Here is a 13,773-nt window from a genome sequence, read left to right on the forward strand (position 1 = left end):
TGAATTTAATTCAGATGACCATCAGGTATACTACTGTGGGCAAGTATCCCTCCGAAGAAATGGAGTAGCCTTCATAGTCAATAAAAGAGTAGGAAAAGCAGTACTGGGATACAATCTCCAAAATGACAGAATGATCTCAGTTTGAATCCAAGGCAAACCATTCAACATCACAATAGTCCAAATCTATGCCCCAGCCACTGGTGCTGAAGAGGCTGAAGTTGACCAGTTCTATGAAGGCCTATAACACCTTCTAGAATTAACACCAAAAATGATGTCCTTATCATCATAGGGGATTGGAATGCTAAAGTAGGAAGCCAAAAGATAACTGGAATAACAGGCAAGTTTGGCCTTGGAGTACAAAATGAAGCAGGGCACAGGTTGGTAGAATTTTGTCAAGAGAATATGACGGTCATAGCAAACACTCTTTTCCAACAACCCAAGAGACAACTCTACACATGGACATCACCAGATGGTCAACACAGAAATCAGATTGACTATGTGCTCTGCAGCCAAAGATGGAGAAGCTCTGTACAATCAGTAAAAATAAGACCAGGAGCTGACTCTGGCTCAGATCATGAGCTTCTCATTGCAAAATTTAGGCTTAAATTGAAGAAAGTAGGGAAAAGCACTAGGCCACTCAGGTATGACCTAAATCATATCCCTGATGAATATACAGTAGAAGTGACAAATAGATTTAAGGAATTTGATCTGATAGACAGAGTACCTGAATAATTATGGATGGAGGCTCACAACATTGTACAAGAGATAGCAACTAAAACCATCCCAAAGAAAAAGAAATGCAGGAAAGCAAAATGGCTGTCTGAGGAAGCTTTACAAACAGCTGAGGAAAGAAGGGAAGTGAAAGGCAAGGGAGAAAGAGAAAGATAAACCCAATTGAATGCAGAATTCCAGAGAATAGCTAGAAGAGATAAAAAGGCCTTCGTACATGAACAGTGCAAAGAAATAGAAGAAAACAATAGAATAGGGAGGACCAGAGATCTCTTCAAGAAAATTGGAGATATGAAGGGAACATTTCATGCAAAGATGGGCATGATAAAGGACCAAAATGGCAGGAACCTAACAGAAGAGATTAAGAAGAGGTGGCAAGATTACACAGAAGAACTATACAAGAAAGAGCTTAATGTCTCTGATAACCATGATGAGGTTAGGGTTAGGATTCCAGACATCCTGAAATGTGAAGTCAAAAGGGCCTTAGGAAGTCTGAGCAACAACAAAGCTAGTGGAAGCAACAGTATTCCAACAGAGCTATTCAAAATCCTAAAAGACGATAAAGTAAAAGTGCTACACTCAATATGCCAGCAAATTTGGAAAACTCAGCAGTGACCACAGGATTGGAAAAGGCCAGTTTACATTCGAATTCCAAGAAAGGGGAATGCCAAAGAATGTTCGAAGTACCACACCATAGTACTCATTTCACATGCTAGCAAAGTTATGCTCAAAATCCTACAAGCTAGGTTCCAGCAGTATGTGGATTGAGAACTACCAGAAGTACAGGCAGGGTTTCAAAGAGGCAGAGAAACTAGAGATCAAATTGTCAACATACTCTGGATCATGGAGAAAGCTAGGGAACGCCAGATAAACATCTACTTCTGCTTCACTGACTATGCTAAAGTCTTTGATTGTGTGGATCACAACAAATTGTGGCAAGTTCTTAAAGAAATGGGAGTACCTGACCATCTTATTTGTCTCTTGAGAAACCTGTATGCGGGTCAAGAAGCAACAGTGAGAACTGGACATGGAACTACTTAATGGTTCAAAATTGGGAAAGGAGTACAGCAAGGCTGTATATTGTTGCCCTGCCTATTCAACTTAAATGCAGAGCACATCATGAGAAAGGCGAGACTAGATGAATCACAAGTTGGAATTAAGATTGCTGGGAGAAATATCAACAACCTCAGATATGCAGAGGACAATGGCAGAAAGTGAAGCGGAACTAAAGAGCCTCTTGATGCAAATGAAAGAGGAAGGCGCAAAAGTTGGCTTGAAACTCAACATTAGGAAAACTAAGATCATGGCATCCAATCCTCTCACTTCCTGGCAAATAGATGGGGAAGAAAAGGAGGTAGTGACAGAAATTAAAAGACGCTTGCTCCTTGGAAGGAAAGCTACGGCAAATCTAGACAGCATACTAAAAAGCAGAAACATCACCCTGCCAACAAAAGTTCATATAGCCAAGGCTACGGTTTTCCCAGTTGTAATGTATGGCTGTGAAAGCTGAACCATAAGGAAGGCTGAGCGCCAAAGGATTGAGGCCTTTGAATTGTGGTGCTGGAGGAGACTCCTGCGAGTCCCTTGGACTGCAAGATGATCAAACCAGTCAGTCTTAGAGAAGATCAACCCTGACTGCTCTTTAGAAGGCCAGATACTGAAGATGAAACTCAAATACTTTGGCTACCTAATGAGAAGGAAGGACTCACTGGAGAAGATCCTAAGGCTGGGAACAATTGATGGCAAAAGAAAGGGATGGTACAGAATGAGGTGGATATATAGAGTCACTGAAGCACTTGGTGTGAGCTTAGGTGGACTCCGGGAGATGGTGAAGGACAGAAGAGCCTGGAGGAATGTTGTCCATGGGGTTGTGAAGGGTCAGGCATGACTTCATGACTAACACAACATAATAACCTATACAAGTTTAGACAACAAAAGCCCTACAACTTCCATTATGTTCCAGCCAATATAGATAGTTGGCATGCTGGGAATTGTAGATCTTTCTCTATCTAAACTTGCATAGAAATTGCCTGTAGTAAACTACTTTAGTCAAAAATATTCCATTAAATACTTTAATTGGAAAGGCTGTGCTCATTTTTCAATCATTGTGTATGGATTTTCCACAGGGAACAAGAGAGCCCAGCTTTCAGCACACCTACAACTGGAGCACCACACTATAATGGCAAATGGGAGGTCACACCAACATTTAAATGTAATTTAATCACATTATAGAATTTTGCTAAACATTTCCATTACCTTACTACTACAAAAGCTGTGATTTTAATTCCTTCTTTTGATCCTCAGGGAGGCTACATAATTTCATCAATTGAAGGGACATGATTGGATGGGGATATGGGAAGGCAGGCACAGACTTTTCTGGTGGAGTACAAAGAGCAGGAAAGCAGATTTTTTCCTACCTCATGCACTATGAGAATCTTTCTAAGCATGGAAATTACACATACACTGGGAAGTTCTATGTCCACTGGTTTATACTGATGTTTCTAGACAGCAGTTCTACTTCCTTTCTTCCTGAATAAGTTACTGCGAGGAAAAATCCTCATAAATGTGTAAAAAAAGCACCTCGTCCAAGTACATTCACTTGTTCTCTAGATATGTCATTTTAATCCTTGACAAACAGGGAGGGCAATGTTAACAGGCAAGCTCAACTACTGACAGGAAAAAGTAATTAGGTACCGTAGCCCAAATAATATTAACACATTAGTCCATTTTATATAAGAATAAAGAGATATTGTGATCCAAATTTTAATTTCTAAACTGTAGAATACATAGTTATCTCATTGCATGAATGAAAGCTGATAAGCATAATCTGCTTATTAATGCACATAAAGATGATCAATAATAATAATGCATAGGTATCATATAACTTGCTCTACAACTGACCATTGTTTCAACAACCCATGATGACCAGGCAGCACTTTAACATGTTTTTGCATTTCTATTTGAAGGCTTCTGACTGATTGCACTTTAACACTGCTTAACACTGCTTCTTGGGCCTATATTTCTATTTTAGACTCAGAATTCTAGATGCAAGCTTGCTTTAGTGCCCAATCGTCATTAGATATTATAGACTTATATTTGAAATATTTTATATTCCAAAAAAGTGACTAGTCTTTATTTGAAAAATGATTTTCTGAAACAATTTTCCGACCCCTTTATAATGCCCCTGTTCCCCGTTTCAGCCTTTTCTGCCATTACTAGCCAATCTGGCTGGTTTCTTCTATAATTAGTCTTGGAAGATTTTTTTCTGCTGCAACAGGTTTCAGTGCTCTGAAAATACCTGCCATTCACTACATTACCTGAAGGCAATTGCACAAAAAAACATATGGGGTACAATCAGTGGGTTAACACTACATAGTAAGTGTGTAAAGCATCGTAACTCAAATCTACATAGGTTTCCCTTGCATAAGATCCTTCCTTAGCGATTATGGCAAAGTTATCTACTTGCAAGCTAGGGTTACCAGATGTTAAAAAGTGGAGAAGACTACTGTTGTGACAAGGCTCCATGGAATCCACCTTTCGTCAGTTCATGGATGTCATCTTACACTTGGCCCTCTAAGAAAGCAACCCAAGAGGAAGTCCATGAATGCGTGTGGAACCCCAGTTGTGCAACGGGCAACCTTCTTCCATGTCATGCGAGCCCAAGCAAATTCTGGTGAGTGGCATGCAAACATTCAGTGCACATGTTAGGAAGGTGGGCTTACAGCCATGAGAAAGCAGCCCAGAGTCTGGACAGATTCCCACCTCAAAATGGATTCATCACACATACCCAGTCAAGGCTGTGGGCACCTACATATACAATAAGTGATTAAATAAATCAGAGGGGAGGGAATACTCATTGATACTATGCCTTTATTGTTTGGATAAACTATTTATATCAGTTTGCATCTCTGACCCTTTTTAGATTTATGGGGCTTCAGTTTTGTTTATCTTTCATTCTAAATAAAGAATTCAGTAAGAAAAATCATTGCAAAAATGCTGTACATCCTGTAGAGTATTGTTTTTAGAATTCCCTCAAGCAATTTCTGTTTCTACTTCCATCTGACAAGGTCAATGAATGGTCATTCTTGAAAGTGGGTCTCCCCCACCCCTTCCTCTATCTAGCAAACTAAACAAGGTTTTAGAAGCACAGTCCTTTTATTAGAGATCAGGAGGTTACAAAAATAGCATAAATCAAAGTAAAGTTCGCTTTGGGATATGGAAGAAGCACCTGCCTATGTTGCATCCAAACTGAACCCTCCCTTCCTTCCCTTCCTTTCAGAAAGATTCTGACCCCCCCCCACCCCACGCCTTTTGAAATATCTCCCTCTTTTTCCCAAGGTGATTGGTTTTCATGGCCCACCTGAATATCTTCACTAAGAAACCTTGAAAACTGTTATCTTCCCTGCTCTGTCTCCTCCTCAGAATCTGATTATTCTACCTGAGGAGACCATAATGTGTCAGAGCTGGGCCCCATTTCTACAGTCATCACAACAGGAATGTTCTGAATTTCTCTCCCTTGACATTTTCCCCAAAATTCTTCCCAACTGACCCAGTCCCATGAATGGAACATTCCTGAGGTTTGCATTTCTAGAATGGATAAAAAACTGCTGTAGTGTATGAATGCATTATTTGATTATTAAAACAAATCTTTATAATACTGTTTTAAATCTGGCATGAACTCAGCTATAGAACAAGTATAGAACAGGTCAAAAGGCAGTATTGCTTCCCTGACCTCATTCCCTGTAAGTGCCTCATCAGTGAAATCAGGGGTGCCGCCTCTGATATCACTGGGTCCCTGCATGAAAAACTGTCTGGAACTCATCCTGTTGGCAGTTTGGCCAGTGAGATAGTTTTGTTCATCATTTGCCTGCACCACAAGGGGAAGCAGTGGCTAAATGCCCAGTTGGTTTCACTTGTTCTTCACCTCCCTCATATGAGGTGCACTCAGCCATTGGAAAAATGAGTGGTACGCAATGGCATCTCCTCATTATCTCCAATTATGGATTAGTAATACCAGGTCAATTCATCTTCCCTTAGCCTCCCAAAGCTCCCAGGGGCCGCTAGGTCAGAAGGTGGGATACGGGGAGTGGACAAGGTTTGTGAGGGTCCAGAGAAGGAGCCCCAGCATCCATGTGTTAGATGAGGAACCTCTGCAGATAATGCCTTCTCTGAAATTCCACTGCAGTTTTTTACAATCAGGAATTACTATATGTAGCAATGCTGGTGGCCATGCCTGTCCTTTTAATCAACAGCAAAATGGTAACTGGCTGGGAAAGAGAGAGGCAATTACTTACTGGCTAGATGGCTTTTAATGAGGCTGTAGGAGAAAACTGGGTCACTTTAACTACAATCAGAACTCCTGATTTCTTTTTATTAAAGCCTAACAGGTTGCAAAATAGTGTAAGTCCAAATAGCATTTTTCCTAGCATGTGAGAGAAGTATCCAAACTGAATCTAAACTTCCCTTCCCTCACTTCCTTTTAAAAAGATTCTCACTTCACCCTTAAGGTTACTCCTGCTGTTTGAGGGCTGTACTGTGGGAACATGCAACATTTCTTAATTGGTCTGTCCAGTTTTGTCTGTCATGCCCTGACAGGGTCAAGGAACTTCCTCTCAATCTCCTCCCCACCCAGTTCTGAAACATTTCCCTCCTTTTTAAAGAGTGTTTTCACACTGTTGGAGAGCCTTCACCAGTAACCTTGAAACTACAGGTCATCTTGCTAGGCTTAACCTTCTGCCTCCTCCTCTGAGTCAGCTGAATCCTTCTGAGAGGACTGTAACTTCTGAGAACTGGGCCCCCTCTCTACACCTTGCTGACCTGAGAGAAGTCTGAGAATGCTCATGGAACAGAAGAATGGAATAACCGGCAACCTTTTGCTGCATACACACAACAATCCAAATATAGGCTGCTGCACATGGCACAGAAGAAGGATTTAGTTATTTATCTATCTATTTTAATAGTTATATACTGGCCCATTCCCATAGGCTCTGGGCAGTTTAAGAAATTTGCTGCTCATGCAGCAGTTGCATTGGTCTCTATTTCTGCAGAGTCCTACACTAACAACTTTCTTCTGTCACATACAGAAGCATGAACAAAAGCTGCTGCATATGACTCAAAAAGGGATGCTGCTTGTACAGCATGTATGGCTTGGTTCCTGGAAAGTGCCCCATGAACACTGGATTCTGTGTCCTGTGAACTTGGACTCAGGGACTCAACAACTCTGAAGAATCCAATGTATTCCCTGCCCCAAAATGGATTCCTCACACATTCCCAGGTTCTTGCTTGTTGTCCTTGACTTTCCAGAATCACCTACCAATTCCTCCCCTTCTATCCTATTTATCTTGCATTCCAGATCTGAACAGTCTGGATTTTGTGAGCTGCCTCTGGCTGGATGGGTGGTGTAGAAATATATAAATACTAACTAACTAACTGCCTGAGAGTGCTGTATTGTGAGAAAGCTGGGCCCCATCTCCACAGTTATAGTCACAATTAGTCCTACTTAAAGTTCATCATTGAAATAATGACTTAAGTTAGACTAAGGCTGGACACAGCCTATGACTTTTAAGGCTGCCAAGCTCTCAAACCATTCAGAATAAGGATCAGTGACCCATAGGGCAAATCTGGTTCCCTAAGAAATGCTGCTTGCTTTCTAGCTTCCACCACTCTCTTCTCTGCTTATTTTCCTTCTTGATTCTTAGTTTAAACTAAGATATATTAAAAGTATATAAAATATTTTACATAGAATGCACATTACTTTGAAATTATTATAAATAAAATCCATATTATTCAAAGCCTTCTAATAGGCTGACAGGCTGATACAACTAGCAAGCTTCGTTATGGGTACAACATCTACTGTACAGATGTTCAAATTAGAATTTGTGATAGCTACAGGAACAAAAGATTTTCTTCTTTAGTTACCTTCCGTTGCCTTCTTAAGACATAGCTTCACCCTAGGTTTTCCCAATTAATTTTTTTTTTTACTTTTTACTTTTCTTCTCCCCGCCTAATCTGTCCAGCAGTGTACTTCAGACTGTAAAACTATTGTTCACTTTTATCTATTTTCTCATACCAGATAGTTAAAGCATTTTGTTGATTACATCTCCCGGATGTGTTGTTGTTTAAACTAGGAATTTATATATTGAGATACATTCTTCAGATTTTTGTTAGGAGCACAGAGAAATATAACCAAGTGAGGCATGTCCCAGATTCACAGTAACAATTTGTTGCCTTGTTCACCTTTCCCAGCCAAAGAAAAAAAGAAAAAAAGGCCCGAATGCAGTCTCCCATCCTTTCAGTCTTTCCCAGAAAGAATCTAATTGTTTTTAAATTCCCCTCCCCATTTGGAGGATTGTCTAGTAACATCAAGCCTCCTAAGATAATACTTGAAACCCTGATGAAAAATTAGATACAAAATTATTAGTAGTTTTCTAAGAAATGAGATGTACGAAAACACAATGATAGTTTTAGAAGATTTTAATCTCTGTTGTTGTTGTTGTTGTTGTTGTTGTTGTTGTTGTTGTTCACAAAGCCAAGGTCAGAGAGTGAAAGAGAATACAGATCTGAAACAGATCTATATTTTTCAACAGAAAAACACCTGGAAATTTTTATTTCTTTATGAGAACTGTAATGTAACGTTAGTAGAAATCATGTTATAAAATAAATGCTAATTTTGAAGCCTACAGGGGAAAAAACCCTATTTTGCATCTTTAGTGCAAAGATGTTGTGCATTTTCTTTACCAGTTTTGAAATAGACAATGTCTAAGAAATGAGAGCACCCCAAATTTCCCCAGATGCTTTGATCAAGAAAAATCAAACAAAAAGCACAGCACCTTTTGTTCTGCTGTCCAATTCTATTTTCATTGGCTCCTGAATTGCTGCAGCAGTGGGTATTCTTTTTCCAACTGTCTGTAAACATATAAGAATATAAACATATTTTATTTAACCAATGATTCCAGTGTGTGTGTGTGTTAGTGCATGCATAGCAAATACTATGCTTCACACATTTGTTCCTTGAATAAGAACATTAAAAAATCCAATTTAAGTATTGAAGTGATTCACTCAGTTCTTACTGACACAATTACCTTAAATGGCTAGTTAATCATCCCTTTCTGACCTCATAATTACATATTATTTTATGCAAAGGAAGTTCTCCTGTGTGTAGCCATATGAAGTATCAAAACTCTGTTGACATTTGTACGTCTCAGCATAACAACTTTGCAATAAGATATTCTAAATATCTTACTTAGAATGAAATAAGCATATCAAGACAAGCTTTAATAATGTATTATCCTGCAGTAATTCATTATGTAAGTGCCTGCAATTATCCAATAATATTTAAACTTGGGGTTAAAAAGTACAGGTTAAAGTTGTTCATTGACTATACCTAAAAGAAAAAACAGCACCTATGATTTATGATTATACAAAAGCTAGATATATAGACAGCATTTGAGTTGATGCTAATTTACTGGCTGTATACTGAACAAAAAGCCTGAAACAAATCATCATGAGAGATATTAACATGTTCTCTTATGTCTGTTACTTATCTATCTATAGGTAAGTGTAGCAGAGAAGGAAGCTGACATCTTGAGCAGCTCACCTTCTTGGAAATGCACAAAACTCGGAGCTTTTCCTGGAAAAATATAAACAGCAGAGGGGCAAAATGGAAATTTAGTCCCAGCTATAGACCATGACAAATGGAATGATTCAGGAGACCAAACACAGAGGACACATTTAAGGGTTTGCTTTTAATATATTCCCCCCCCCCCATTATCTCCCTCTCCCTCTCTCTCACACACACATTTTAGCTAAAGAAGACAATCCTCCCATAATTCATTAATACGGGGGTGGGGGCAGGAGTCAAGTGCCATTATGACAGTCTAGGAAGACAACTCAAATTTATTAAAGATGGGGCAAACCTATCTCATGAATTAATTAATTAGTTAAAATGCTTGTATACAAAAAACTCAGGGTGGCAAGGAAGCAAATTATCTTCTGGCAGGCTGTTTGTATGGAAAGTGAAATAGTTGATTTATGTTTGACAGTATAAAGTGGTGACCCTGACAACTAAATACATTTCTTTTAGATGAACATTACCCAGCCAGCAGGATCGCTAGATGTTCTTTTTAAAAATATGCGTATTAAGTTTGAATTACCAGTCCACTTTCTACATTCAGAACCCCAACAAGCATGTCCTTTATTCCAGCTCCCAAACATTTTACTAATTTATGTTTTTACTGTTTCATAAAACACAGAACAGCTACTATCTGTACTTTCAATTTTTCCCACTGAAACCAAATATATTGCTCTCCAACATTAAGCAAACTAATGAGGAATGCTATTTTTTTTTAGAAACCATTGCCAATCTCTGATGCATTTCAGAATACAAAGCACCACATATCTACCATCTCAGACACTTCAGACTTTCACTGTCACCAAATTTCAATAAGTAACACAATAAAAGAAAGGTGAAATTAAGGTAGAGATCACACTGAGGTTTTTGCTACCCTCCCATTCCATTTCCCTGGACTCGTACAATTATGTAGTATGTAAAAGCAAACTGACAGGCCTGAGTGGCTAAATAAATCAATTTAAAAATATGTTTTTTCTATTTCAACATAGGTCTCAAAGTCATAAATCTAGCTGATACTGTAGTCTTAAAATTATATCAATAATTTATAGATTAAAATGGGGAAGTGGAGGGAGACTTACAGAAGAATGCAAAGAGAAGCAGAGATTTTAACAAGATTACTGAAAACACTATTCATATGGAATTCAGCAAATACTTACAATTAAGATTCTCCGCTTTTGACTTTCATATCCAAGTTCTCATTTACACAAAATATTAAACATTATGTTTTAGCTGCTGCAGGATTTTTTTAAACACTCTTTTCATTAAACTCACCTTTAGACATGGTATTTGCATGGAATGAGTAGTAAACTCAGTCATACTTTGTTTCTTGTTTATACACTTCCCTGTATTTCGAAATTAGAACATTCACATTTCCACCTACCTCAATGGGACATATATGAATGTTCTATTTTAGTCAAGAGAAATGAGTAAACAAAGGGTACATATTATTTCCATTTTCTATTTCCTACCATTATTACTACATCTCAAACCACTCCCTGCCCTTCCTGTGCTTCATACTGCTCTGCTCCACATTTGCTGCCTTTGCAGCTCTGGTTTTCAGTGCTAAACTTTAGCACGTGCCTGTCCTGCGAGTTTAGAACACTCTAAGATAATAAATATGATAGTACATGTTTGTGTTTTTCATGTAGCATGTTTTACTGTGTTTTACATGTACTATCTTATATGTAAGATAGTAATTTCACCGAGTGAGCATTCCCCCAACATGCAACATGCTAGAGTTCATGCCAAAGTTGAGCATTTCAGGTTTCTACCAGTCAGATACTTATCAGACACACACACTTAGGAATCAACAGACTGTCTTGTATCAGTTTACTGTACCGAAGTCTGTATGACCAAACTCCTGAACAGTAAAATTGAATCAGTCATAGCATTCTGAAATATGACTATTAGTCATATTAAATATTCCAAGAGTCAGTGCTCCATACCAAGAGGTTCAATTGGAAAATTGAGCTGTATACTAAGATGTAGTGTATGAACAAAAGACTCTTTTAAGGTTTCTCAGGACACCAGAACTGTGGGTCAATAACTGAGTTTTAAAAATGCATGGAAAACCAGCTAGTCCTTTTTTCATGTATCTTGGAGTTGTGCCTTTTCTTTATAAATCAGGGCAGAAAATAAACAACCATAGAAAAGAGAGATGAATGAAGATTTAACTTCTTATGATAATAGCAGTGCAAGGTATGCATGGCCACATAGTAAGCTTATAGGATAGAAGTAGCTCAGTCTATTTGTATGCTTTTACAAGCAGCATACACCTTATTTCCAGATGTTGGGCTGTTGTCTGCATGTATTCCAGAACGATTTGGTTGACTTCTATCTACTGCAAGAAAGAATCTCTGAAAGGTCATGGAATTCATGCTCAGTGATGGATTCATCTGGTGTGAAATTGCTGCACATGACTAAGCTAACACAAAGGCAGTAAGGATCTTTTGAAGATACTATTTGTTGGACACCTATCATACAGAAAGTCCTTTAAAGATTCAAATGAACTGCTGCAATGAAGGCTTGGTCTTATGATAATCAAAGTATACATGTAGAGTCACACTTTTATTCCACATTCACTGGTACTATGTTATCTCAGGGAATGCCTTGCCCTTTCACTGAGATCATCAGAACAAGCATTTAAGAGGATGCTAAATACTCCTGAGGTTAACTTTACCAATTGACATTAGACAGAATCCCACACTTTAGACACCTTCTTAAAACCCTTCTCTTTACACAGACTTTTCCTGAAGTGTGACCTACCAAACTATGGTTTTAGCACACTGTAGTGTGTACAAATCTACTGCTGATTAACTATGTTATGTACTGTTTTATTGTTACTGTATTTTTGAGCATAGTGGTGGGACTTGGGAGATCCAAGGTCTTGTCCAAAGCCATCACTGGGGGATTTGGGCCAATTACTGACTCTCAGCCTATCCTACTTTACAAGGTTGCTGTTATAAAGATAAAATGGAAAGAAGAATCTTTCAAGCCACCTTAGGTTCCCTGCAAGAGGAAGAAAGGCGGGGTAGAAGTGTGACATAGTAGTAGTAATTATTTATTTATTTATTTATTTATTAAAACATTTTTATGCCGCCCCATTCGCCGAAGCCTCGGGGCGGCTTACAACACTAGATAATAATAGATGTTAAATGTGACTATACATTTATTATTTTTACACTTTCTGAACTTATTGATGATTGGTACAAGTGGAAGTAGTTAATGTTACGCAACTATTAATCTGTATAAGTAACTGAATAGTTTTATGTCAGAGAAACTGGCTCTTCAGAGAGTTTGGCTGCCCTGTAGAGTGGGTGAAAATGGCAATGAGGGAGGGAGTAATGGAAACAGGGAAATAAGGACTGTAGGCAAAAGGGCAAGGAGGCATTGGCAGGGTGCAGATGCAGCAGCAGGAGGGGGAGATGCAGACATAGTCAGCAAGATGGAAGACACACACAGTGGTGGGAGAAGGTAGCTCTTCTACTGAAATGATTTTGCAAAATTGGCTCCCATCTTGGAAACTGTGAAGACTGCTGAGATAGTATTTCAGATCCTGAAAGTACTTCAAATAGATTTTTAAAAATCTCACCACCATTCTTTGCTTTGTCTCCTAAAACTAAAAAACTGCTACTTAAAATCCTTACTGGATAAAAATATCCAATGATGCTGGAGCTATTTAAGAACAGACTTTCAAATTGCATGTTGCAAACTAAAATACTAAGTCTAAATTAAGGGTGAAAGAGGAGGAGGGTCAAATTATGTAGTATAGTAACTGAAACAAGATAGAAGTGTCACATTCTGAATTTTACAGTCCACCTTTCAAGTTAACCAAGGGAATGATAAGAAAACTTTAATATATCATATGCATGCATGCATTCATAGTGTATGTTACTCTGAATGTTGCTTAAAAAAGACTGACAATTTTATTTTTGAAATAAATATGGGTTGATGTGCAATTGGCAAGGGCTGTATTTGCTTTCTTCCTGTATACAGATCTCCTTTATCTGTTCCTGGCAGACGGAACAGCTTTTTAGAGCCAGTATGTATTAAGTCTCAAACAGCAGCACAGTGAGGAAAAAGCGTATCCTAAGCCAATCTCACATCTTAATAATTTCTCCTAATAAGGTGACCTGACCTGGAACTTAAAATTATTCTCAGTAAATCAGCTCTGAGGTATTGGTTTGTAGGGTTTGTAGGGAGAGGTGCACTAGTAAAAGACCTGGAGGGATTCTAGGCTGAAAATTTATGCATCGCACTGCGTAAGTCTCCAAGGGCATAGTACTTGAAAAAGTTGTAAGGGGTTGAGATATGAACTACATGAAATGCCCCTTCTCCCTATTATGTTCAACATTCTAACAGTTTCAGTGTGTTAAAATGTGTTGTTATATTATTATTCAGTCTCATCTTGGACA

At 38.5% G+C, this 13,773-nt stretch overlaps 1 protein-coding gene across 7 annotated transcripts in view; it reads right to left on the bottom strand.

Moving 5' to 3' along the window:
- Positions 1 to 13,773, bottom strand: part of SH3KBP1 (SH3 domain containing kinase binding protein 1) — a 158,806-nt gene that overhangs the window by 30,971 nt on the left and 114,062 nt on the right. For all 7 annotated transcript variants that reach the window (XM_044441660.1, XM_044441659.1, XM_044441657.1 and 4 more), the window contains one exon: positions 8,559 to 8,634. In XM_044441660.1, the coding sequence (XP_044297595.1) occupies positions 8,559 to 8,634 (76 nt within the window). The remainder of the gene's footprint in view (positions 1 to 8,558; positions 8,635 to 13,773) is intronic.

The sequence above is a fragment of the Varanus komodoensis genome, unplaced genomic scaffold, assembly GCF_004798865.1.
Source record: "Varanus komodoensis strain SLA01 unplaced genomic scaffold, ASM479886v1 scaffold4, whole genome shotgun sequence".
NCBI lineage: Eukaryota > Metazoa > Chordata > Lepidosauria > Squamata > Varanidae > Varanus > Varanus komodoensis.